Source organism: Magnolia sinica, chromosome 15 (genome assembly GCF_029962835.1).
Source record: "Magnolia sinica isolate HGM2019 chromosome 15, MsV1, whole genome shotgun sequence".
Lineage (NCBI taxonomy): Eukaryota > Viridiplantae > Streptophyta > Magnoliopsida > Magnoliales > Magnoliaceae > Magnolia > Magnolia sinica.
This window is the reverse complement of record NC_080587.1, coordinates 60,476,811-60,503,004: the sequence shown is the minus strand read 5'-3', so window position 1 is coordinate 60,503,004 and position 26,194 is coordinate 60,476,811. Positions and strand designations below refer to the sequence as shown.

Sequence of the window (26,194 nt, the reverse complement as noted above, 5' to 3'; positions counted from 1 at the left end):
GTTATCAATTCTTGTAATAATAAATAAATCCTGCAAAATAGAATTTAGCTTATTTTGGTGGGACTTGACGTTTCTCCCCATTTTATCATTATTTGACAAACAGTTAATTTAATAAATATACCAATAAAAATATAAAATGAAAAGAAACTCTATAAGTCATACGTGTTACTTTAAGCACATGTTAACAATGGATTAGAAGACACATATGCATATTAAATACATGGAGTGTGCTTATTATGGTCATTTAAGAGATATACCAATCGAAATAGGAATGACCAATGATAGTCTAAGCTAAAAACACATGATACCAAAATTAAAAATCTTTAAAGCTTGAACTATCAAGATGAATGATGCTTAATCCTTAAATTTAGCTATGAAGCACAAAATGAGGCTAAAATATTTATATTTTACTATAAGCTCACACATGATGTTAGAATCCTCTAATTTAACCATTGGGCACAAAAATGAAGCTAAAATTCTTAAATTTAACTATAATTTCACACTAAGGCTAGAATCCTTTGATCTTCCAATTAAGCTCATAAGTGAGGTTGAAATCCTCATATTTAACTATTGAGCTAAATAAGTGAGGCTTAATCATATTATTTAACAATTAAACTCATAGGGACCTTCTAGGGTCACCTATCTAAGGTGTTATGATCTCCTAATTCTATAAGGAAGGAAACTGTGGTGAGGGCCTTTAAGACATGTAAGTGGCTAAGACCTTCATCACTAGAGGAGTGTCCTTAATCAAATTCAGATTCATTTGTATTATCTCATTTTTCCTCTATAACCTTGACTTTGGATCTTAATTTGATGGCACAATCGTTGGAAATATATTCATAACCCTCACAGTTGTGTCATTATACTTTCTTAGATCGTTTAACGGTTTCACCTTTATGCTTATCAACCGATCGGTCCTTGTCATAATTCTTCCATCTATTAAGCTTGAGAAATTTCTTAAATTTTCTTTCGAATTCCTTTTCCCCATCCTCATCATTACAATCATTTTTCAATTCAACAATTTTATGCATATGCGAATGCTTATGAGATGTTTTAAGGACGACTAGTTTTTTCATGCTAAAGGGGGCTTAAAGTGTAGTTCATAGGTTTCTAAGGAGCCTAAGAGGTTTTCTACTTTTATGTTATATATATTCTTACACTCTTTAATAGAGGTGACTTTTGAGCTAAATCTTTCCGAGAGAGGAACCTAAGTATTTTTTTAGATATATGGCCATCTGAAATTTTCTCTTATAAGCCCCACATGGAGTTACAAATATCGTCCAATTTAAAATAGAACTCCATGAAAGTTTCAAACTCTTCTATTCTTATATTTTCAAATTGGGTCATTAAGAACTGAGGCTTTTATTTCTTTACTGTGCTAGTTCCCGCATAGGTGGTCGCAAATGTGTCTCATGCTTCATTCCCTGTTTCACAAGTAGAAATACATTTAAATTCATCAGGAAAAATCGTACAGTAAATAATATTGAGAGCTTTGACATCATAAGTATACCAAGCTCTTTATCAATGCTCCATTTGGATTTATCTTTAGGAGCGCTAGCTAATGGTTCTACCATTAACCACGACTTATTTTACAAGCATACTCCATCCTTGTTTGATAATTATCCAAATTATTGAGTCAATGGATGTTAGAGAGACCCTCATCTTAGTATTCCATTAGGCGTAGTTAGACCCATCAAAATAAAGTGGTCGTATGATGACACACCCCTTTTGGGTAGATATCATTTTTAAGCTCCTACAGATTTCAGTCTAAGCGGTTAAGCCTTTCATGAGAAACCCACTTTTATGGCAATTGAAATTAAGCAGGGTAGTAGGCCGGTGAGCTATGTGTGTGGAAGCTTGACGGAGCTAAGGAATGAATGACTATGTCATAGGAAGGGTGAATAGGATCAATTAAAAATTATGTTAATTCAAACTCAATTGCTTACTTAAACTAATATATCAATTTAAACTAAGTAAGAAAATTAGCATTAAGGCTTCTAAGCTAAATTGGGTCCAATCACATATATTACAATAGATATGTCAATGAAGCAACTAGTCTATAATCGATCATGTGCTTTGTGTGCTTTATAAGTTAAGTGCCCAGCATACAATCCAATTCAAGCATTCAAATGATTTAACTAATCAAACACATAAGCATGAATTAAACATGTATGTAATTCACAATCCAAAACACAAGACCGTATAGTGGTTCAATTTCCATACTCTGCTCCCAGCAGACACACTCTCTTGAGTATACCGGTATTTACTATTAGGGGTTTTTCAATAAGTTCACTTTTAACCTTTATAATCCCACATAAGGACTTAAGTCATATATAAGAACTTAACATCCACTCCCGCCGGAGGCTCCCGCAAAAAACTTTAGTTGGTTTTCTATCAGCTAACCAACAATCTCGGTCCTAATCAAATGACCTACATTTACTACTGCTAGATGCTCCCATTGAACTAACACGTACTTACCCATGTCTGGTGAATTCGGTCATACACAGGAGTCTAGCTCCTTCACAAGAACTTATCTAATTTGGGTTACAAACTCTTACCCTCAATCTTACACAAGGAAAAGGAGTAGATGGACTCATACTAGATAACTTACTTATCGGATTTAGCCTCATTGATGCACATTCTTGGGTTGCTTCTTTAAAGCTCTCCCATGCTTGAATTTGATTCCCTTATGCTCTTTCGATCATTAATGTCGATGCTTGCTAATGTTTCAACTCTAAGATTAAATACCTTGCATGCGATGCTCCATTGAGGCAACCAAGGTAATGGGAGGTTGGTTGAATCTACTATAACACATGGGAAAGTTATAATCCTAGGAGATTCAACTAAATAAGTCTTCTAAAGGATTTAGATAAAGGATTTGTGAAGAAGTTTGGGTCTAAACTTTAAAAAATGGTGGAGTTCAAGATCATCTTCAAGGTGGAGATTGCAATCATCGTTAGAGTGAAAATTTCATTGAAGACAACTTGGAACTCATGAGATTAAAGGTCTAGAATGTGTGGTTTGAATGGAAAAACATTTAGCCTTTTATTGCAAAAAAAAAAACTATTAAAATGCCTAAGAACTGAATGCCTTATATAAAGAGTTTGAGCTCCAATAGTAAAAAAACAGGTAGATTTCGATTCAGTTGATCAATCGACTGAGTTATCGATCGATTGACTAGATCTATCTTATATCTAGAAAAGCTTGTTAAACGATTTGGGCTGCCCTTGATCGATCAACCGAGGGCTGTTAATTGATCGAATGGAATTCAGTTTTACCCAAAAAGCTTACTATACAGTTTTGTCCAAGTTCGATCGCTTGAGCCTGATCATTAATGATGCATTGTTTAAGCAGTTTGTTTCACAGCAGCTTGAGACATCTAAAGCTTATTTAAGTATATTCAATTAGAACTCTTAAGGCTAATAGATGATCAATCAAATGTTTACCTATTAGGCTATGATTATCTAGAGGCTAAGGGTTGTTTTTGTATAAGGGTTAGAGTTACCATGACACTTCATATAAATATTCTTTACTCCTTGATGCTATAGTCTTCATGCGTGTTTGGTTTTCAACTTCCAAGAGTTCAACCAATTCCCTGACACATCGACGTACGTGGTTGACAAACAAAGTGCACAAATAAATGCACTAAAAAGGAATGCTAGGCAGAATCCGACCCATTCATCGGGAGGGCCCCACCATGATATGCCCAGGTGCATAAGAGTTAGGCAATCTTCTCATTAGGTGGGGTCATGTGTACATGTTGAATTTGGATTGTTGGTTGACTACTTTTAATCATCCCTTTTCTTGTACACAATAGTCCGAAATGAAGGTGAAAGTTTCATTTTTGATCCAGACAACATACATGGGACACATGATGAATGTAGAGCATCTCTGCACAGCATTTTAATCTGTCCTTTGACTTCGGTTACTCGCAACTAACTGAGAGCCACATGGGTGGAACTTTCTTAAGATCCTCTCATTCGTCAGGTGCGCCGGTTCAAATTATTCCTGGAAGGCAAAAATCGTGATGATCCAGTACTCAGGTGGCCCACACCATAGGAAATAGTTGGGATGGGATACCAACCATTAGTTTTGTGTAGGGCCCACAATGATATTCATATGAGATCGAATCCATTCATCTTATTTGCCTCGTTGGGATAAAAGCACTACACAAAATATCAGTATTCCATAACCTGGGCTTTTGGGTTTGGCCAGCTTCAGGCCAAGCTGGGCTGAAATATTAACCCTGAGGGCTGGATCTGGGCCTAAAATTTATTTATGTTTATTATCGGGCCAAGCTCTTTTCTGCATCAAAGAACCTGTCAGCCCAAGCCTAACCCAGCAGCCCGGCCTATTTAAGGTTTCAATGGCAGTTTTGTCAATACCATGCATGAATCAGCATGTCAAACGAAAAGCTAATCTTGCCAAAATCAGGCCTTTTGCGTGCACAATCATCATGGTTTGGGTTTGGGCCTTTTTGTTTTGGCCCATCACGGTCCAGGGTGACACTTAGGTCAGGTTCACTTAGCTCAACCATTTTTGATTTCACACACACACACCTCCCAATGGTCACTTAAACCCATGACCTCGATGTTGAAATGTAGTCGAACCCATGCAGCTCAACGTGGATGGTTGATTCGTTTCTCTAAAATTTCTATTTCTTTGTACATGTGGGCCACTTGATGCAAGGATAACTTAGGAACATTAAAGTGGGAAATAGAAGTTATATTAATTTTCAAGCCAGGTTGGTTCGGATTTGGCCAGGCCAACCATTTTTTTAAAAGGTTTGGGCTTGGTCTGCTGTGCTAGGCTCATGCTGGGCTTTGGCCTTGGTCTTAAGTGTTGGGCTTACCCCAGGTCTAATTTTATATTTTTTTTCCACATGCACACACGCACACACTCACACCGCAGTGGGATTTCACCTAGTTGAACCCTTGACCTAGAGTTGAAACTCTTATAAGTTTACCACCGGGGCTAGACCCAGGTCTAACTTGGCCAGGCTAAAATTTAGCCGATTGCCACCCCTACTATTATGTCACTTCATATTGCTATACGGAATGCTAGGATTATAGTCATTGGATATGGGTTAAGGCTTAAAATTTCTGAGGGTGTCGTTCAGTGATCCGGGCTGGTGCTCAGGGCTTGTGGTCCCAGTTTGTTTTCTTTTGGTTTTTTTTTTTTTTTTACCTTCTTTCGTCAACTTCCTTATGACAGGCTTCTCTCATATCCTTTTTTCCTGAGGTTGTTGGAATGTCCATCACCATGTGAATTTACCTTAGATGAATGACAGTGAGGTTTTTTTTTTTTTTTTTTTTATTATTATTTAAAAGGCTTAAAATTTCCATGCATGGCTCATGGAATAACGGTGAGGAGTCCAGCTGTGCTCAAAGGAAAGAGTTAAACCAATACAAATGTTTGTCATGCGAGCTTATTGTGCAAATCGACATGTGGGGCCACTGTGCTATTTTAATGACGTTGGATCTATCCACAATATGTGCCCTCTAATTTTTGGCCCTCACATACTAATATGTTTCTGAGAAACTGATGAGTGGAGTGAATGCCACACGAACATCATGGTGGCCCTCCACAGTTTTTTAGCTGCACGGTCTCCCTGAACCAATTGTGGTAGGAAATTGGCGTCATCCCTGTAATACGTTGGTGGTTTGGTTGAATCTGTGAACATTTAAAATCAAGATTTGATTCCGTCTTCATCTGATCAGTGGCCTTGAAAATGAATGCTGGATGAATGGTTAATATTCAATCTTTAGTATTCATATTAAATGGATGGTCATGCTTGTTTGATCACTGTAATTTTTAGCATACATTCAAATCCATGAACTCTCCTAACAGAAGAACGGTCTAAATTCAATATTAGGCATTAAATCCCCGCTGTTTCCCGGAAATGGATTGGCTACTCCCCCTGACACTAGCCTCGGGCTGGTGGTCGGTGCTCTGTGGGACCCACCATGATGTATGTGTTTCATCCATTCCGTTAATCCATTTTTAAAGATCATTTTAAGGCTTGATACCAAAAATTAGAGGTATATAATCTCAGGTGGACCACACCATATGAAAACAATAGTGATTGGATATCCACCATTAAAATCCTCCTAAGGCCCACTGTACTGGTTTGTTTGACATCCAATCTGTTGATTAGGTCATACAAGCCCAGATGAAGGGAAAAAACAAAAATCAGATTGATCCAAAACTTTTATGGCCCCCAAAATGTTTTTCATTCAACACTGTTTCCTGTAATGTGGTCCAATTGAGATTATGATATATCTTATTTTTTGTATCACAGTGTAAAATGATCTTTAAAAATATATGGACAGCATGGATGAAACACATACATCATGGTGGGCCCCACAGAGCACCAACCATCAGCCATTGGCTGGTGTCAGGGGGAATAGCCAATCCGTTCCCCTGTTTCCCGTAGTGTGGTTTGCACGAGCCTTTCAATGTACCTCATTTTCAGACTCATTACCTAAAATGATATGTCAAAATGAATAGCATGGGTAAAACACATACATCATGGCGCTCCACAGAGCCCCCTCTAGGATCGTCCATCTCAAGTTAGGTTCTGGTAGAGGAAGTACCCAATCCGGGTTTGTTTCCAAGATTCTCGTGGCTTTGTTGTAGTTACGGACAGGGGCATCAGCATGCGGCCAGCATTATTAAAATTTAAAACTAAGTCCAAATCTAACTTGGGCTTGTAATGGCTGAAAAAAGTTTAGCCTCAGTCCGACCTATAAAGTTTATATGGGCCAAGCCCATGACCGAAATCATATATTAGAAAGAAAACACAAAAATGTGCCCCCCTCCCCCCCTTTCACAAAACATGTAATCTGATATGTAAACGTGGGCCGCAAGGAGTCCGCCGCTGCAATTGCTGTTGGGATGGAGTGAGAGGGTGAAAGCGTGGTTGGTGGTAAAAGAATGCTGGGAGGAGCGGGATGGAAGAGAGATGTGGGAAGCGTGGGCAGTGTGTCAGGGAGATGGGAAGATATGATAGTGTATCTAAGATTTTAGGTTCTCGGTCCTACGTGCGATCAAGGGATTACCGAGCCACTATGATGTTTGTGTGCCACCCATTTTAGGTATCGACTTCAAAAATCAGCCTCATCCATGATGTAGAGCAGGTCGCGAACAGTTTCATGGCCAAGATGGATCAAAAAAAGCCTGGTCAATGACAGAAGTGATTCGGATTGTTGGACCTTAGATTGGGCATATCTCACAATCCGGAATGAGTTATCGGGCGTAAAATGTATGATTTTGGGGTAGAATGAGCTACTTTAGCGAACCAACCCTGTCCGGGTTGTGCAAACCGGATTTGCGAAATATCTCTGGATCGACGGTCATTTCCTTATTTTAATTCCGTTTTTACTATAAATAGTAAGTTTTAGTTTGATTATAACTCTTCATCCATTGGGCTTTAGGAGTTGTGCCCAACGCGAAAAGAGCTTAGAAAAATTAGGAGAACAGCTTGGTGAGCCAAATAGGACACTTACTATTTTTTGCCAAAAAACCTTGCGCACTAGTAACATCACGACCATCTATAAATAAAAGTTTACTATTTATAGTAAGTTGCAAATTCTAAGAGTTTTAGTTGTAGTTTGCTTATGATTTCTCTCCCATTGTTTGGTATCCCTATTTAAAAGGTCGTGAACTCATTTATTTCATTCATTAATCAATTTCGAATTTTATAAAATTTATTTTCTAATTTGCTTGCTTTCTTTCTCGTGGATTCGAGAAGCCTCTGTGAGGAGTCTAGAAAAGTTTTGTGGATTCGGAATAGTTGTCCCCTTGAAGGAGACAGTAGCTCAACCTCATCACATTCATCTCTGCGTCAATTGGTATTAGAGCGAGGAATCCCCTCAGGTCGATGGCAAACAACGAAGGTATGGGTCAAAATCATATGGATGGTGATCCATGGATTCATGATCTTGCGGAAAGAATGAAAGCTTTCCACCGAGAGAGTCAGTTGATCATATAAGAGCTGCAGGCAACCTTTGACCGTCTTGCGGATGCGTTACTTCTGCCTTGAGCCCTAAGCGTTGTTCCGCCACGTATGGTTGCTCCACCACCTGTGGTTGCTGTACAATACAAACCCGATTTCTATAAAGCACTACCAGTGGAAAACTGTAGAGCTACACCAGATGATTCAGGTTCTAGCGATGATGACCTTAATAAAGGTTTTGCCCGACTACCAATCCATCGAGGCGATCATTTAGATCGTGCTGAAAGAGACTATCGTTGTAAGGCTGAACTTCCTAGTTTTAATGGTTTATTACACATAAAAGATTTCCTCGATTGGCTAGCCGAAGTAGAGAGATATTTTGATTAAATGGACGTGTCAGATCATAAAAAGATAAAATTGGTAGCGTTTAAATTAAAATCTGGTGCTTCTGCATGGTGGGAGTATTACAAATCTCACAAGCCCGCCAGAACAAGGCATCCATCTCATCATGGCCACGGATGAGACGTCTTCTTCGATTACAATTCCTCCCCAGTGATTATGAACAGATATTATTCCAGCAATACTAGAATTGCTGACAAAGAAATCGAATCGTCATAAATTATATTGAAGAATTCCAGCGGTTGACAACATGAAACGATTTGTCAGAATCTGAGTCGCAGAAGGTGGCACGATTTATAGGTGGGTTGCGATAGACAATTTAAGACCGAATTCAAATGTACCCAGTCGGGACCATGGATGAAGCAGTTCAATTGGTAGGTAGGGCAGAAACGCAACTTGCAAGAGTTCCTTCTTGACCCTATCCTTCAATTAGACCCCCCATGACGGGTCCCACACAGGATCCAGTGCTAGCAAGAGGAAAAGATCCAGTAGGAGAACGTCCTCAACCTCCTGCAACCGTAAACCGTGATACGGGGAGCGGATCGTCCAGACCTCAACGTGTAGCAACCACAACAACGGGCCCGAGTAGGTTTCTAAATCCTTATGCTCGGCTAAGGTCGAACAATTATTACCGTTGTGGACAACCAGGCCACTCATCAAACACCTGTCCTCAACGGCCTATAGCACACTTGACCATAAATGAAGTTGGCACTAAATATGAGCTCTAGAAGAAGACCCTAGCTTTGATGAACATGAACAAGTCACTGAAGAAATAGTAGATGACAATGAATTGACGGGTGAGGATCGTGGTGAATCTCTAATTGTGAGGTATTATTGTATACCTCATGGAAGGAATTACATCCACAACGATACAATATATTCCGTATTCGGTGCACGGTCAATAGAAAGGTCTGTGATGTGATCATAGACAGTGATAGTAGTGAGAACATTGTCTCAAGGGTGATGGTGGACAAGTTGCAGCTACCAATGAAAAACATCCTTCCCCGTACTCAATTGGCTGGATAAAAAAAGTGAACGAGACCAAGGTAACTGAACAATGCACTATCTTGTTTTCAATTGACAAAAATTATAAGGATTAAATACTTTACGACGTGATAAACATGCAAGCATGCCATATGTTACTCGGTCGATCCTAGCAATCGGACCGTGATGCGACCCATCGAGGACAAGATAATATCTTCATATTTGTCAAAGATAGTCGAAAAATAATCCTTGCCCCTATGATGCTAAAGAACCACCATGAAGCCTCTAAAGTGGAGGGGAGTTCCCTCTTGACCATTCGGGATTTCATGGAGGAATCCAAGGAAACCGGCGAGGTATACGCCGTTGTGGTGAAGGGCGAGGAATTGGAACCCTTGAACATTCCTCCAAGTTTAAGACTATTGCTAAACGAATTCAAAGAAGTCTGGCCTGAACATTTACATGATGGATTGCCCCCTATGAGGGACATCCAACATCACATAAATCTCGTCCCTAGGGCTAGCCTGCCCAACTGACCTCGTTATCAGATGAGTCTGAAGGAGTGTAAGATACTTCAGGGGCAAGTGGAGGAATTGATCCGTAAGGGTCTCTTGAGAGAGAGCATGAGCCCATGTGCCGTACTAGCATTATTAACGCCAAAAAAAGATGGAAGCTAGCACATGCGTCGACAGTCGGACAATCAACAAAATTATCATCAAATAGCGGTTCCCAATACCACGGTTGGACGGCATGCTTGAATGCTAGAAGGGGCCAAGGTGTTCTCTAAATTAGACCTAAGGATCGGGTACCATTAAATTCGTATTCGACCCGGTGATGAGTGGAAAACGACATTTAAGACCAATGAAGGGTTGTATGAGTGGCTGGTCATACCATTCGGCCTATCGAACACACCAAGTACTTTTATGTGTTTAATGAATTAAGTTCTAAAATTGTTCACTGATTGATTTGTGGTAGTATATTTTGATGACATACTAATATATAGCCAAGATGAGACGGAACATAAGAAACATCTTAGGCAGGTGCTGCAGGTCCTACAAAGTAACAACTTTTACCTCGACTTGAAAAAGTGTAGTCTTTTAACGGACAGCCTGTTGTTTCTAGGATTTGTTGTAACGTCCACGGGTATTCGTGTGGATGATGAAAATGTGCGAGCCATGAGGGAATGACCGATCCCGACAAACATTCATGAGGTGAGGAGTTTTTACCGGTTGGTGACCTTCTATCATTGATTCGTGCAAAATTTTAGCATAATAGTCGCGCCTATTATAGATTGCATGAAAAAAGACCGTTTCAGTGGACTGATGAAGTTGACAAGAGCTTTCATGAGATCAAGTATCGTTTATCCACAACACCGATCTTGATGCTTCCTAATTTCGACAAGCAATTTGAGGTTGAGTGTGACGCTTTATACGTCGGAATTGGAGGAGTATTATCACAGGAAGGCAGGCCGTTAACCTTTTACAGCGAGAATCTTAGCGAAACCCGAAAGAAGTGGTCGACGTATGAGCTTGAGTTATATGCAGTTGTTCATGCGCTGTGATATTAGTGGCATTATTTGATTCAAAGAGAGTTTGTTCTGTACACTGACTATCAAGCATTAAATTTTATTAATATTCAGACTAACGTGAATGTGTGCATGCTAGATGGGTTGTGTTTTTACAGGAATTCACGTTCGTTCTGAAGCACAAGTTAGGGCAATAGAACAAGGTAGCTGATACACTTAGTTGTCGTGCATCACTACTTGTTACGATAAGCAACAAGGTGGTCAGCTTCGACTGTCTCAAGGAACTATATGCCGAGGACGAGGACTTCAAAGATTCTTGGATGAAGTGTCAAGAAGGTCACCCTAGTGACCTTCATATATAGAACGGTTCCCTCTTCAAAGGGAATCGATTGTGCATCCCCCGAAGTTTTCTGAGAGAGCAGATTATTCAGGAGCTACATAGAGTGGCCTTGGTGGACACCTTCGTTGAGACAAGACGCGAGCTCTTGTGGAAGAACGGTATTACCGGCCGTAATTGGTACGTGATGTGGGAAAAGCTGTACAACATTGTCATGTTTGTCAGACCTCCAAAGGGTAATCTCAAAATACGGGCCTCTACACCCTGTTTCCTGTGCCTGACGGTTCTTGAGAGGATTTATCTATGAACTTTGTGCTTGGTCTCCCACGAACATAACGCGACATGGATTTGGTGTTTGTGGTGGTAAATCATTTCTCCAAGATGATGCACTTTATCCCATGCAAGAAGACTCTCGATGCAACATATGTGGCGAATCTATTCTTCAAGGAGGTTGTACGATTACATGAGATTCCCAAGACCATTACTTTTGATCGTGATACGAAGTTCATTAGCTACTTTTGACGGACTTTATAGACTCAATTTGATACACGACTTCAATTCAGCAGCGTCTACCACCCATAGACTAACAAGCAGACCGAGGTTGTGAATCGCACGTTGGGAAACCTTCTTTGCTGTCTTTCAGGAGAAAAACTGAAGCAGTGAGATTTGGCTTTATCTCAAGCAGAGTTTCCATTTAATAACATGGTGAACCGCTCGACAGGAAAATCACCGTTCCAGATTATCTACGGACGAGTGCCTCGCCACACACTTGACTTGGTCCCTCTGCCCAAGCTCCCTGGCACGAGCATTGCAACAGAATATATGACAGATAGGATCATGAGCATCCATGCGGAAGTGCAGACCAAGTTACATGCTTCGAACGAGAAGTACAAGGAACAAGCGGACAAGCATCGGCGACAAAAAGTGTTCGAGGTGGGCGACCGCGTTATGGTCCATCTGCGCAAAGAGAGATTTCTAACCAGGATGTACAACAAGTTGAAGAATAGGAAGATTGGACCTGTCCTAATCATCCGAAAGATCAATGACAACGCTTATGTTATTGATCTTCCAGATGACATAGTGATTTCACGGACTTTCAACGTCACAAACCTGATCGAGCATCATGAACCAGAGCAGGACGAGAACTCGATGATGAGTACTTTTGAAGTGGAGGGGAATGTGTAGAGTGGGTCACGGACAGTTTTATGGCTAAGATGGATCAGAAAAGGCCCAGTCGATGATAGAAGTGATCCAGACTGTCGGACCTTAGATCGGGCGTATCTCACAATTCGGAATGAGTTATTGAGCGTAAAATATGATTTTGGGGTAGAACGAGCTACTTTAGCCAACCGAATTAGCTATACTGGGTTACGAAAGTCGGATTTGCGAAATACCTCTGAATTGACGGTCGATTTTAATTTCGTTTTTACTATAAATAGTAAGTTTTAGCTTGATTATAACTCTTCATCCGTTGGGCTTTAGGAGTTGCGCCCAACGCGAAAAGAGCTTAGAAAAATTAGGAGAACAGCTTGGTGCAACCAAATAGGACACTTACTATTTTTGGCCGAAAACCTTGCGCACTAGTAGACATCACGACCGTCTATAAATAGTAAGTTGCGAATTCTAAGAGTTTTAGTTATAGTTTGTTTCTGATTTCTCTCTCATTGCTTGGTATCCCTATTTAAAGGGTTGTGAACTCCTTTATTTCATTCATTAATCAATTTTGAATTTTATAAAATTTATTTTCTATTTTGCTTGCTTTCTTTCTCGTGGATTCGAGAAGCCTCTGTGAGGAGTCTAGAAAAGTTCCGTGGATTCGGAATAGTTATCTTCTTGAGGGAGACGGTGCTCGACCTGATCACGTTCATCCCTGTGTCAATCCACTATTCAGCTGTACCATATAATTGGAAACTATGTATGCAACAATGCTTACTCTTAAAAAAAAATATTTCCTTGGCTTGGCACACTCAAATCATGAATATGCCTCATTTTGGAGTCTTAGGGCTAAATTTTAGCATATCATCTAATAGTTGGAGTGAATTTTATATAATCATCACGGAATCAAGGTGGATGGCTTTATTCCAATTATTTCCTTTGGTGTGACCCACCTAAATCACGGGTTAAAATGATTTCTCATATCTGAACCTAATGTAGGATTTAGCATGTAATGGTCAGTGTGGATTTCAAAATATATATTAGGGTGAATCCTTAAAAAAATAAAAATCATTGGCAGGTTCATCTGCCAGCTGCTCCAAAATTTGTTCTCAATTGATTGAAAAAAAAATCTGTAGGTCAGTGTGGATTTCAAAATACAGGATTTAGCATGTAAGGGTCAGTGTGGATTTCAAAATATATATTCGGGTGGACCCTCAAAAAAAATCATTGGCAGGTTCATCTGCCAGCTGTTCCGAAATTTGTTCTCAATTGATTGAAAATAAAAACAAAAATCTGTAGGCAGGCATGCCCTTGGTGTTTTACTGGGCCGACTTTGATATAAATGACAAAACACTCTTAACATTAGATGTGTAGTATTAATTCAAGCTCCGGGACAAAAAATAAGGCTGTTATATGATTTAGGTGGGCCACACCAAAGTAAACAATTGGACAGACATCCACCCTTAATTGTCACAAGGCCCACCATGATGATTATATAAAATTCATTTCAACCATTAGATTATATGCAAATATTTATGGCTAGTGCAAAAAAAATTAGAACCATCCGTGGTTTATTTGGGCCGTACTAAGGGAAATAGTGTGGAGGGTGAACATTTTTATATATACTTTCCATTCCTGTGGTCCATATGAATCAAGGATGGGGCTGATTTTTGGGTCTTCAGCCTGGTAAAGCGTGATGCATCTAATGGTCCGGTAGGTTTCATGAAAACATCACGGTGGGCCGGACACAAGCAAGCTGCCACTCATAATTACATGGTACAACTTGTGAAATTTCAATATTTCCTCTCACAAATCAAACTGCCCTGCCCAAAGATCTTTTTAAGATCTAGTCCAAGCCTGGCTGTCTTTACAATGGGCTTCGATATTAAGCTCGAGCCTGGCCCAAGAACCCAACAGGCTAGCCTGGCCCATTGACGGACCTACGTGCAACCGGGGAGCGGGTGCGGCCCAACGAGACCTAAGACGGTGCGATCATTACTATGGGGGCCATCTTGATGTATGTATTCTATATCCATGCCATCCATCTGTTTTTCTAGATGGATAAGCTAAAAATGAAACAGATCCAAATCTCATCTGTTTTTCTAGATCATTCTAAGGGATGAGATAAAAAATGAAACAGATCCAAATGTCAGGTGGACCATGCCATATGAAAGGGTACTGATTGGCCATTAAAAACTTTAGGCCACAAAAGTTTTGGATCAAACTTATATTTGTCTTTTCCTTTCATTCAGGATTGCGTGTCCTTATCAATGGATTGGATGGCAAATAAACATTACTGTGGGCCCTATGATTTTTTTAATGGCGGAGTGTTCAATCACCACTATTTCTTATATTATGGTCCACTCGAGATTTGGATTGCTTCATTTTTGGGCCCTAAAATGATCTAAAAAAACAGATGGACAGCGTGGATGTAAATACATACATCAGGTGGCCCCACGGTAAGTGCCGCACCTAATCCGCTCCCATTGCAACATTTACAAATGCGAGTGCACGTATCATCATAATCTGGTCAGAGTATGAAATAAAAGCAACACCCGTAAGTAGGCTGTGGGCTGGCGTATTCAAAAATTTGATTTTGGCAAGCCCAAGCTCGGCCCATTGACACCTTGTAAGCCGATTGCGTACTGAGTAAACTCTGTGGATCCCACTGATTTATGTATTTTATCCACTCCGTCCATCCATTTTTAACAGATATTTTTAGAGTTGAGACAAAAAAATGAGGCATATACACAGCTCAAGTGGACCACACCACAGGAAATAGTTTGAAATGAACTTTATTGTTGAAAAATTCTTGTCTAGAGGTCACAAAAGTTTTGGATCGAGCTGATATTTGTGGGGATCGAGCTGATATTTGTGTTTTCTCTTCATCCATCTCTGTTTGATCTTATAAACAGGTTGGATGACAAACAAACATCACTATGAACCCTAGGAAGGTTTCAACGGTGGGAATTATTATTTCCATTGTTTCCTGTGGTGTGTTCTAATTGAGCTTTAGATATGCTTCAATTTTAAGATCAACCCCTAAAATGAGCTGGAAAAACAGATGGACTGCGTGGATAAACTATATACATTCATGGTGGGCGGAACGGAGTTTACTCAGTACGATAAAAGCCTCAATCTGATTTCTAGGTAAGAATGGGAGTCATTTGATACTCTGCTGTGTATGATAGCATGATGCACAGGCACTCAGAAGTACTTGTGGCATATCTCAGACTAAACCTACGGAACCCACTTTTTGTAAGTTAAATCCCAAAATTAGATTGTCTCGACAATAATAACCTGTGATTCGTGGACACTTGTTTGTTGAAGCAGATCTATTGGATATATATATATATATATATATATATATATATATATATATATATATATATATATATATATATTCATTTTAACCATCCATTAAATTTCTACCAACCGGACAAATAAAAAAACCTCCTAATTTTAGGTTGATGATATATCTAAACCGAGATATACTTTTGACTGTTTATTTTGAATCAATTACATAGCAAGCATGCAATTTGGTAATCTCTAACTTCCTGCAGATTGCCTCTGCAAGGTTACCGTGGAGGAGGGCTGCTTGGATGCTTGTAAAGTCTTTTAAGTTGTAAAGGAATTACTGGTAATTTTATTACAAGGTCGGTTTAGATACATGTATTTGCTTGTAAATGCTCCACAGGTTGAAAATAAATTATAGCTTTTAGCTATACTCTGAAACCTGGTAAAAAGCCTTGTTTCAAATTACTGATAAAGTTTTTATGGTCAAAAAAGGCATTATACATGTTAGAACACGATGGATAATGTACACTCATAATATGTGGGGCTCACCTTAATACGTATGGTACATCTAATTTATTCATCATGTACTTCTATTGATGCCCTCCTATGACCCTAAAAAACAGCTCATCCATTGTCAAATGGACCATACGAGGAAAAGATGGGATGTCTACTATAGAAAACTTCTAGATTACATTTGGGGCTCAATTATAATGGGTAGAAAACATTCAATTCGTTTAGTGTGGGCATGTTTTAATGTCTTCTTAGGGCCCTAAAAAAAATCAAAGTCTTTCTTATGTAATTTTTGCAAATTTTGAAAGGTTCATTGACCAAGCTCTCTCATATGAATACCTACTTTATTCATTACAAACACTTTATGAACTAGACAAATACACAATCTACTTGTTGTAAACAAATTACCACTTAAAAGTCAAACAGAATTGCATGTAAACCAATTACATCTGAAACTCTTTTTAAGTGTAATGTGTTTACAATTAAAAAAATTATAGGCATCCAAACGACCCCTAAAGCGAATCTTTGTTTAGGTACACACTGAAAATGGAAAACTACTATGGGCATTGTTCATCTCGTGGGTGACACAGGGATTGACGTGATGAGGTTGATTATCATCTTCCTCAAAGGAGATAATTACTTCAAATCCACGGAGCTTATCTGGACTCCTCATAGAGACTCCTTGAATCCATGAAAAAAGATAGGAAAATAGAAATAAATTCTAAAAAAAATTCGAAAATAGTTGGTTCATAATAAAAAAAACAAATTTACAACTCTTTAAATCATGATACCAAATCTAGGAAGAAGTTTTAGAATCAAACTCAAACTCAAACTTCCTAAAATTTGTGACTTACTATACCACCATGATTTCTACTAGACTTGATGGTTCTCGGTCAAAAATAATAAATGTCTAATTTGGCCTAATCATGTTGTTTTCCTAAATTTTCTAAGCCCATTTCATGTCGGGCACAACTTCTAAATTTCAAAGAATTAAGAGTTATGATTAAACTAAAACTTACTATAAATAGTAAAAATAAAATTAAAATGAAGTTTCAACCGTGGATATGCTAAATTTTTATAACCCCGCGTAGTAGGGTTGGGTGGCTAAAGTAGCTTCTCCTGCCAAAAATCATATATGGTCGGAAAACTCATTCCGGATTGTGAGATAAGCTTGCTTTAGGATTCAAACGGTTCAGATCACTTCCACCTCAGATCGCGCACTTCCACCTCAGATCGCGCCTTCTCTGTCCATCTTGGACATGAAAGTGTCTGCGAACCGCTCTACATCAGTGGGCCACCACATGGATAGGTGATACCCAGAATAAAGGAGATTGAAATTGTTTACACCCCGCTGACTGGAATGAACAGCAACAGGAGTGTGGAATATTCCACACAATCAGAATTAATGGTCAACATCCAACAATCAAAAGTCAAAAGAAAATCTATTTTACAACTTTTTAATATGTGAATTATCCTACTGTGAAGTGTTTCAGAAGATCAACGGTCCTGATCACAAAAAATATTGGCCACGTCTACTGTGAGTAGGGAGCTGCACAGAATAGCTTTTACGGCGACCTGCACAGTAGCACTTCTTTTGAATTTGAAAAGAACCCGAAAGTAGCCGTTGGCAACTCGCCCTTCGTTTCTCCGCAACACCAAAGTTCTCTCTCTCTCTCTCTCTCTCTCTCCATTGAAGCCATGGGAAGACTCAGAGCAAAGAGCGACTATGAAAATCTCCGAAATGCACGAATATCTGAAAATCAGGTCTATTTCATCTCTCTCTCTCTCTCTCTCTCTCTCTCTCTCTCTCTCTCTCTCTTCTCATTTTCTAACGATTTCTTTTCTATTTCCATGAAAAAAGGCTCGACTGGCTTCTCTTGGACTAGAAAAAACTGCTTCTGACCTTCATTCCATCATCTCCTCTACAAAACCCATCAAGACTCCCATCCGTAAATACCAAAAATCCATCTATGATCGCACATGCCTGCGCCGTTCCGATCGATTGAAGGGAAAACCTGCCGATCCAAAATTGACTCTGACAGGTTCTCTTCGATTTTCTAATTGGGTTTTTTTGGTTATTTCATTTTTTTGTCTGATTTTCACTCTTGTGATTAGACAAAATTGGTCTCTCTGAGCGGACTCGACCAATGCCAAGGAGATTGTTCAACAGAGGAGATGATGAAGAAGAGACGAGGCCCGCGAATGCTCCTTTTCTGAGCATCCATCCTTCGGAGCTGCAGCTTCCTCCAGATGTTCTTGCCCGACGCTGTGATAGCAAGAGTAGAGGGAGTGTTTATAATTCTATTTTGGGTATCTGTTGCCATTTCTGCAGGTTTTTAGTCTGTCCTTTTACTCAATGCTCTGGATGCTTTTAATTTCACCAACAGCCAGGATCATAGGCTAGTTTAACTTTTCGGCTGTGGGGCTACCATGTGGGTCCCATCCTGGAATGTCCCTACTAATGGACCTTCTTCTTTGTTACTCTTGTCCTAAGTTGGTAATTTGTACTTTGAAAGATTGATTCACATAGTACTCATTTGCAGAATCTGAACATTGAAACTCACTGCCTCTCTAGTGATCTGCTCATGTTCATCAATTCGAACCTATGGATGGGACACCTCATGAATAGGCCATGGCTAAGAAAACCGCAAAAACAAATGATCAGAACTGTTTGATTGATGAACTTTTATTTATTTATTTATTTATTTTTTCTAACACACGCACACACACTCCCACACACTCACGCTAGTGGAATTTCACCACCTATATGGGTACTCGAACCCTTGACCCGGTGTTGAAACTCCTGAGAGTCTACCACGGGAGCAAGAGCAAGGACCCCTTGATTGATGAACTTTCTCTGTAGACCAATTTCTTCACTCTTCAAGTGCTGGCCGTTGATCTGACGTTTAGGAATATCCGATTGTCGCAGTATTTTGGTCGTGAGCCATCCATTAAACTTGTTGGGGTTGGCGGGCACTGGAATTGATTTTGGGTAGAGATGGTTTATGCACCAATTTTCAGTGCACAATTCATACAAATGATAGTTACTGTTTAAGGTAGTTGGGTCGGTTTAGGAGAATGGAATAGCAGGGGCTTGCTCCAGTTGGTACCAGGCAAATGTGGGGTCCACGATGTATTCACCCGATCTGACCGTCTATCAGATGCGTCAACTCCCCTAGGACCCAAAATTCAGCCTGATCCAGGACTAAGGTGGGCCACAGCAAAGGTTCCAAGCTGGTAGGGAATGCCCACCATTGAATTTCAAAGGGGCCCACCTGACTCAGAAAACAGCCTGAATTTTGGTCTGGCTCTTCATCTTGACTGGATGAAGGGCTCTGACGGCCTTGATTATATATACACAACATGATGGATCCCTCAATGGTAATCAACGTGGGCGTTCCCTTTCAATATGTTTCCTGTGCTGTGGCACATCTAAATTTTGGATCGGCTTGATTTTTCATGCTGTGGCGTTTTTTTTTTGAGGTGACACATCTAATGGATGGGTTGGATTGTGTGAACACATCACTTGGCCCCAAATTTGCCTAGTGCCACTGTAAGCTATGGTGGTACCAGTACAACTCCAGCACGCCCCTAGAGCAGTATACCATTTTCATCATGTTTGAAATTCTATCGCAAGAAGCGGCCCTCTAGTTTTTTCATCTGTTTCCAGTGAGTAAATGGAATTTAAGTAGTGTCAACTTTCAAGAAATGGCTAAAAAACCTTGCTCGGCTGGATTTTATTTTGGGTCAGCATTAAGTACAAGTTGGTCCCCTGGGTTGGGAATCCAAACCATTCGTTTGGTGCGTCTTAGTGGAAAACTGCATCTTAAAATACTAGCCCTCTGATTATTTGCCAGAAACTATATGGTAACAGTTAAAATATTGCCAATATCTCATATGCAATTGGAAAGAGAGGTCTAACGGCTCATTGAGTGCGTCATCCACTTGAAGAGTTTCTTGGTCCTTCATGCAGTGGGCCAGTGATATGAATGGTATGGATCATTGAAAGGTGGGCCCACCTAAACAGAATGCTAGCCTGAACAGAAATGCCATTGGTTCAGGCATAGGCACAGAGAATTCTTTTCATTCTCTTACAAAAATGGGATGTTATTTTCATTTTTGATCTTTGTAATTTTCCAAATATGTCAATGCAGGCAGAAAAAGCTATGTGGAGAGGAAGATTGCAAGCGGTGTGGAAATGGCGATATCGATCAGCCATGTATAGGTAAGTGCTATTTTAGTTATCTGGCATTTATTTGACATTACATACAAACTTCAATATGTCACAATTTCCAAATGTCCTGATCAGGCAAGACGGATTGCTCGGTCTGCCATTCTAGCAATGGCATTCTTTGTCGAGCTTGTCTCAAGGTTAGGTATGGAGAAGGTAAAATTCCATCTATAACTGCCCCTCTTAGCCTTTTGGATGAAAAAAAAAAAAAAACTATATGATGATTGAGATTCATCTAGATGCGCTGTAGCCAAAATCATAGTGATTGGAAAACTCTGTCCATCCATCTAGTTTTCTGGTTGAATGCAGACTGTTGCTCTAACCAATCCTTTGGCAGGCCACTAATTGGATAGCTTCCAGTGTTTGATTGCTTTGCTTTTGGGAAATGGTCCATTCACATGGTCGCCATCTACTGAAAAACCCCAATCACTATGCATTTAGAGAGAGATGCGAGCTATATAATAGCAAATCTTCCTGAAAACTAATCTTTTGATGCCTTTTCATCTGATAGAGATGGAGAAAGTAAGGAACAACAAGAAATGGATGTGCCCACATTGCATTGAGGACCAAGGACTAAAACCATTCTGGATCTGTAACAGGTATTCGTCGTCGCATGCCACACATTAGTACAATTTAAATTGATGGATATGAACACTGCTGAGGATCTGACAATACCAGCTGGTCCATCGATCCGACAGTCCAAATAGGTTACATGTGCGGCAATTGGATTGTGGAAATATAGGGGGTGTTTGGATCATAAGTTACTCAAGATAAGCTACCTATACCTTAAGTAGCTTGTCTTGATTTCTACTTATTAAACTGAAGTGATTAAGTAACTATAAATAAAAAAGCTACTTATAATTGATCATAAACCAAACTTACTTATCTCAATTAAGTTACTAATCAACTGCTGTAAGTAGAAAAAGTAACTTATTTGGTGGTATCCAAACTTACTCATAGTTTATGCTATGAGTTTCAGTGTATATCTAGGCATGAGATCAATTCCTCTTTCTAGTGATCATGCATACGGAAGTTTGCGATGCCGACACATGTTGGGCCCTACCCATCATACGTAAGCATTTGTGCTGACATGGTGTACGTGTGCAGGATGCGAGTGTTCCATTTGGAGGGCCATACTGGTTAGATCTCAGGTTCTAAGAGTCATGCCATTTCACTCCTCAGATGGGCCATAGGATGTAGAACAAAATGGATGGCTAGAAAAGTTGTGTTAGGCATTTTCTTTTTGTTTTGTACATTGTGGTCCACTTGAGGAGTGAACAGCCTGGTTTTGACGCCAGAAGATCTAAAAGGCGGGGCTACCTAGAAATCTTGGATCTTACGCACATGTTCCATATCAGCAATGTGCTTGTACAAGCCTCTTTGAATGTGTTATTCCTCTGACACAACTTCTGTTTTCCTTGGACAGCTCCATTTGTTTGAAGAAGCGAAAGATTGCACCCACCGGAATAGCCATTTTCGAAGGTTTATATGTGTTTTTTGTTGTGATTTATAACATGTTTCTTTGCTCATCAAGGCTGTGGTTGGATGCACAAAGGGATTGAATTGCAAACACTCAGTAAATTATGAGAAAAAAAACATAAATTAGCGTAATGTCCTAGTGTTCATAGTGAGGAAGTAGCCCTCAAAATGTAGTTGCATTTCTTTCAAGTCCAACTTGAATTTGATTTAGTTGAGATTTGGACTCAAGATTCGCAATACAAGTTCTATGGAAGGAAAATACATTTTGATTAATTCTACTTGACTAGAGTGGTAATTGCAATTCACTTTGATAGTGCATCCAAACACACCTTAATGCAATGTGGTTTTGCTAATTGAAACCAATGTGGTTAACTAGAAGCCCGGGAGAAAGGATTCAAATCAGTAGCACATCTACTCATGGACAAGCTTAAGCAAGCAGAAGGTCGCCGGAGCCAATCATGATGATCTTTTCACATGTACGAATTCCACATTGTAGAGAGAAAGAAACAGGTAATTGATAGCCTTCCAAGGTTTCCTTGTTTTTCTTTTTGCAGTGAAACCTTCTCCTAGTTTTGGGGTGATGTAATGCTCAAATACCACAAGGAGAATGTTTAAGGCAATGCAATGCCAATATATACCACCTTATGAATGGTAGAAGTATGTGAGATCTGGCCATTCATAAGGTGGGGCCACTGGAAACATTCTTTGACCTGACATCAGGCTAGTCTACTCTTCAGGTGGGGCACGTGTACATTTGGTCTATTTGGATTGAGCGAAAGCAAAAGAAAGAAAGGAAACACTTATCTCATGATGGGGCGTTTCACTATGTTTCCATAACAAAAACAGTAGTGAACTCTAAATAGAAATCATTACACTTTTCCATAGTCAAATTCCTTAACATGAGATACGAGATGAGCAGTCTTACAAAAAATGAAAATTTCACTTGCCATCTAAACATGATCTCAAAAAATGAAATCCATAGTTCAATAGTACCATAGAATCCTTAGGAATCCATCATTGGATAATCATCACATTTTTCTTTTCATTCTTTTGTTTTCCTTTTTTCCCCAATCCAAATGTGCCTTATCTGTGTAGGCCCGTGGCCCCGCTTAATGAGTAGATTGTTCTTATTTTTGGTCATGTCCATGGCTCTGTTGGGGAACCGCGGAAGCATACAGAGATGAATCAAGCAAAGTACTACCAATCGCACAACCAAGTCCAAACACAAACAATCCGAATTTTATGTGGAAAAACCCTTTCGGGAACAAAGCGAAGAGTAATGCACTATGAAAGCAGAAATACAAGAGATAGAGTATTACCGGTTTGAACAAGCCTCGAATCCACTTCGCAAACCCAAGCTATGCCCTTGAAACCCTTAGGAATGAATTTAGAAAGCCTAGAACTCCTCTACTCCTTCCCAAATCCCGATCACACCCGACATATATAGTATCATATAGTATCACAATCGGAATAGGAAACAAATCCCGCACTTACACATTTCTGCGCACCCGCTCAATGGTACATTAGATGGGACTTCGATGGCATTGATGATCTGTCGTTGGCATTGAACACCTTTGACGACATCGAGTAAAACACTAAAACGTTCCAACAACAAAAACATGGATTTTATGGATTTTTCCGATGCCATTGAACATCTGTCGATGGCATCAACATTTGCTCGATGACATTGAGCGGTCTGTTGATGGCATCGAGCGGTCTGTCGATGGCATCAACATTTGCTCGATGACATTGAGCGGTCTGTTGATGGCATCGAGCGGTCTGTCGATGGCATCTACAGACCCTGTTATTTACAGATTTAAGACATCAACAACAGGCCCCACCTGATGAACGTGGTTGATCTCACATGCATATGCCGCATTGGTACGGGTGCCTTGTTTGGTCATTCCTTGGGTGAATTCCTTCAGTATGTTACCCTTTCTCCTACCTTAATGCTATTGAAACAATTTTTTAGAACCCGCATTCATCATTACTATTTATTACAATGTATCAACCCCAAATTACCCTTCATTGGTATACTGAAGTGGTGGATTCGGGCATTCCAATTAATGGACCGTGACGAACCATCGCACATTTTTGGATGGACAAGAAAAATTTATAATCCAGAAAACGAAAGCTAACAGATCTAATGGTTAGAAATAGGCAATAAACACAGTAGTTAGATCTTAGACATCCATCCTTGAGATGGCATATCTTATCAGATGGGACATCCATCCATCACGTAATCACAGTTAGGAAATGTTCATAATCTAGAAGGAATGCTAACAAATTGAGGGGTAAGAATTAGGCAATTGGCAAAGTATTTACCAAATGTTACTGAAAACATGTTTTTTATCATAAGCAATGTCGGAAACGTATCCTATTGTATTGAGAATGTATCGGTGAAATTGCTGGTTGAAGTTAGGTGACTCCCCTGGGAAATATCTAACACACTATCTAATTGCAGGACTCTGCTTCAAATATCTGCTCTTGGGACGTTAAGAAGATTGACAGAGGGAGGTTAGCCAGGCCACATTTAGAGTGGCTACGCCCCTCCTGAGTTTTTGTTCTCTTTTTGCATGATGCATTTCAATTGATGTGGGCGTTGAAAGAATTGATTTTCCATTGTGACAAGAAAAGAAAAAGAATCCAATATTGTGATTTGTCTTGTTGATCCTCATATTGTGATTTGGGCGTTGAAAGAAATGATTTTTCATTGTGACAAGAAAAGAAAAAGAATCCAATATTGTGATTTGTCTTGTTGATCCTTATATCAGATACATGCTCACATTCCATGTGTTTATTGTGATTTGTCTTGGAGGTGATTTTTCACATACTTCCCACCTATGTGTTTCTCTTGTTGAATATTTGAATTGTGCGGAGTATTGATGTTTCGTAATCCATGCATGTGTATCTCTAGCATCTCTACTGTATATAACGCCAACAGCTCTGGACATTTATGTCCGTCTTCACAATGTTGGTTAAGAGGGTAAATTCATCATAAAATGCAGCGACTTGGCAAGGAACAATTGAGATTTTACCATACAAGGGATGACGTAGATTGCACCCGCTTGCTTATGCTTTTCTTTAATATGAGTAACTTGAACAAGGTGTGGAGAGCGTGCCGCCATAAATGTTTCGCTGGGCTGAAAATGGTTGCGTGATATTCACTCCATATATCTGTTGCATTCACTTATTATAAGACCTCAACCCACCGAAATAGTGAGGATGGGTCGCCCATCATTCCCATCTCTTTTTCTTTATTTATATGCATGTAGCCCCTGCTTCTAAATCTCTCTCCGTCTCTCTCTAATCTCTTCCTCCAGAATCTTCTCTCCATCCTCTCTTGCTCCACATGGCGTCCAGGCCCACTTATGGCTAATGTACACATTCATGTGCCGGGCAGGATGTGGGTGGCATAGACGTGGTTGGAAACTACCACGCCTTAGACGCTAACACATGCTCATCTCATGGGAGCCTTGGCCCTAATGCTAGCCCAGCCTAGAAGCCCATGAGTTGGCCTAGCCCATTGAGGGATCCCAATTTTCTGTAACCATGGTTACTGAGAGCTTCTATTACCATGAGCTCTTATGAGGCTCACCATGATTTCTATGTTAATTCACTCCCGTTCACTGCTTGTGCCAGTTTATCTTAGATCGTGAGCTAAGAAATCAGACAGATACCACACCAAGAGAAACAATGGGGAATGAACATCTACAATTGAAATATTTGGTTATAGAAATTTTGGATTAGACTAATATTTGTGCTTTCCCTTCAACTGCGTGGCAATCGCCTCATGAACATTGTGGTAGGCATTTTCATCTAAAACTATTTCTTGTAGTGTGATCCAATTGAGTTCTAGATTTACCTCATTTTTTGGCTCATGTTCAAACTTAAGTTGACCTTTTAGCCTACTTATATTTGTGTTTTCCCTTCATCCCGGTGGGAATCGCCTCATAAACATTGTGGTAGGCATTTTCATCCAAACTATTTCTTGTAGTGTGACCCACTTGAGTTTTGGATTTACCCCATTTTTTGGCTCATGTCCAAACTTAAGTTGACTTTTTAACCAACGACTTATATTTGTGTTTTCCCTTCATCCCAGTGGAAATCGCCTCATGAACGCTGAGGTAGGCATTTTCATCCAAACTATTTCTTGTAGTGTGATCTACTTGAGTTTTGGATTTATCCCATTTTTACGACTCATGTCTAAACTTAAGTTAGCCAAACTGATGAATAGAGTGGATGTCACACTGACACTACAGAAAGCCCGGAAGAGCTTAGGGATTAAAGGGTGATTATATGAAATTCACATCTCCCCTTTAC

General features: G+C 39.7%; 1 protein-coding gene across 2 annotated transcripts; it reads left to right on the top strand.

Moving 5' to 3' along the window:
* Nucleotides 1-17,779: 17,779 nt before the first annotated feature.
* LOC131227882 (uncharacterized) lies at nucleotides 17,780-24,671 on the top strand. Of its 2 annotated transcripts, none has more exons than XM_058223711.1 (9): nucleotides 17,780-17,925; nucleotides 18,023-18,203; nucleotides 18,277-18,493; nucleotides 20,316-20,386; nucleotides 20,471-20,548; nucleotides 20,904-20,991; nucleotides 21,819-21,874; nucleotides 22,251-22,381; nucleotides 24,336-24,671. In XM_058223711.1, exons 1-8 carry the CDS (start codon nucleotides 17,860-17,862, stop codon nucleotides 22,331-22,333), a joined length of 840 nt encoding a protein of 279 aa, XP_058079694.1. In that variant the 5' UTR covers nucleotides 17,780-17,859; the 3' UTR covers nucleotides 22,334-22,381; nucleotides 24,336-24,671. The 2 variants fall into 2 exon arrangements, with proteins under 2 accessions (XP_058079694.1, XP_058079692.1); XM_058223709.1 differs by having other exon boundaries at nucleotides 22,248-22,381.
* The last annotated feature ends 1,523 nt before the right edge of the window (nucleotides 24,672-26,194 follow it).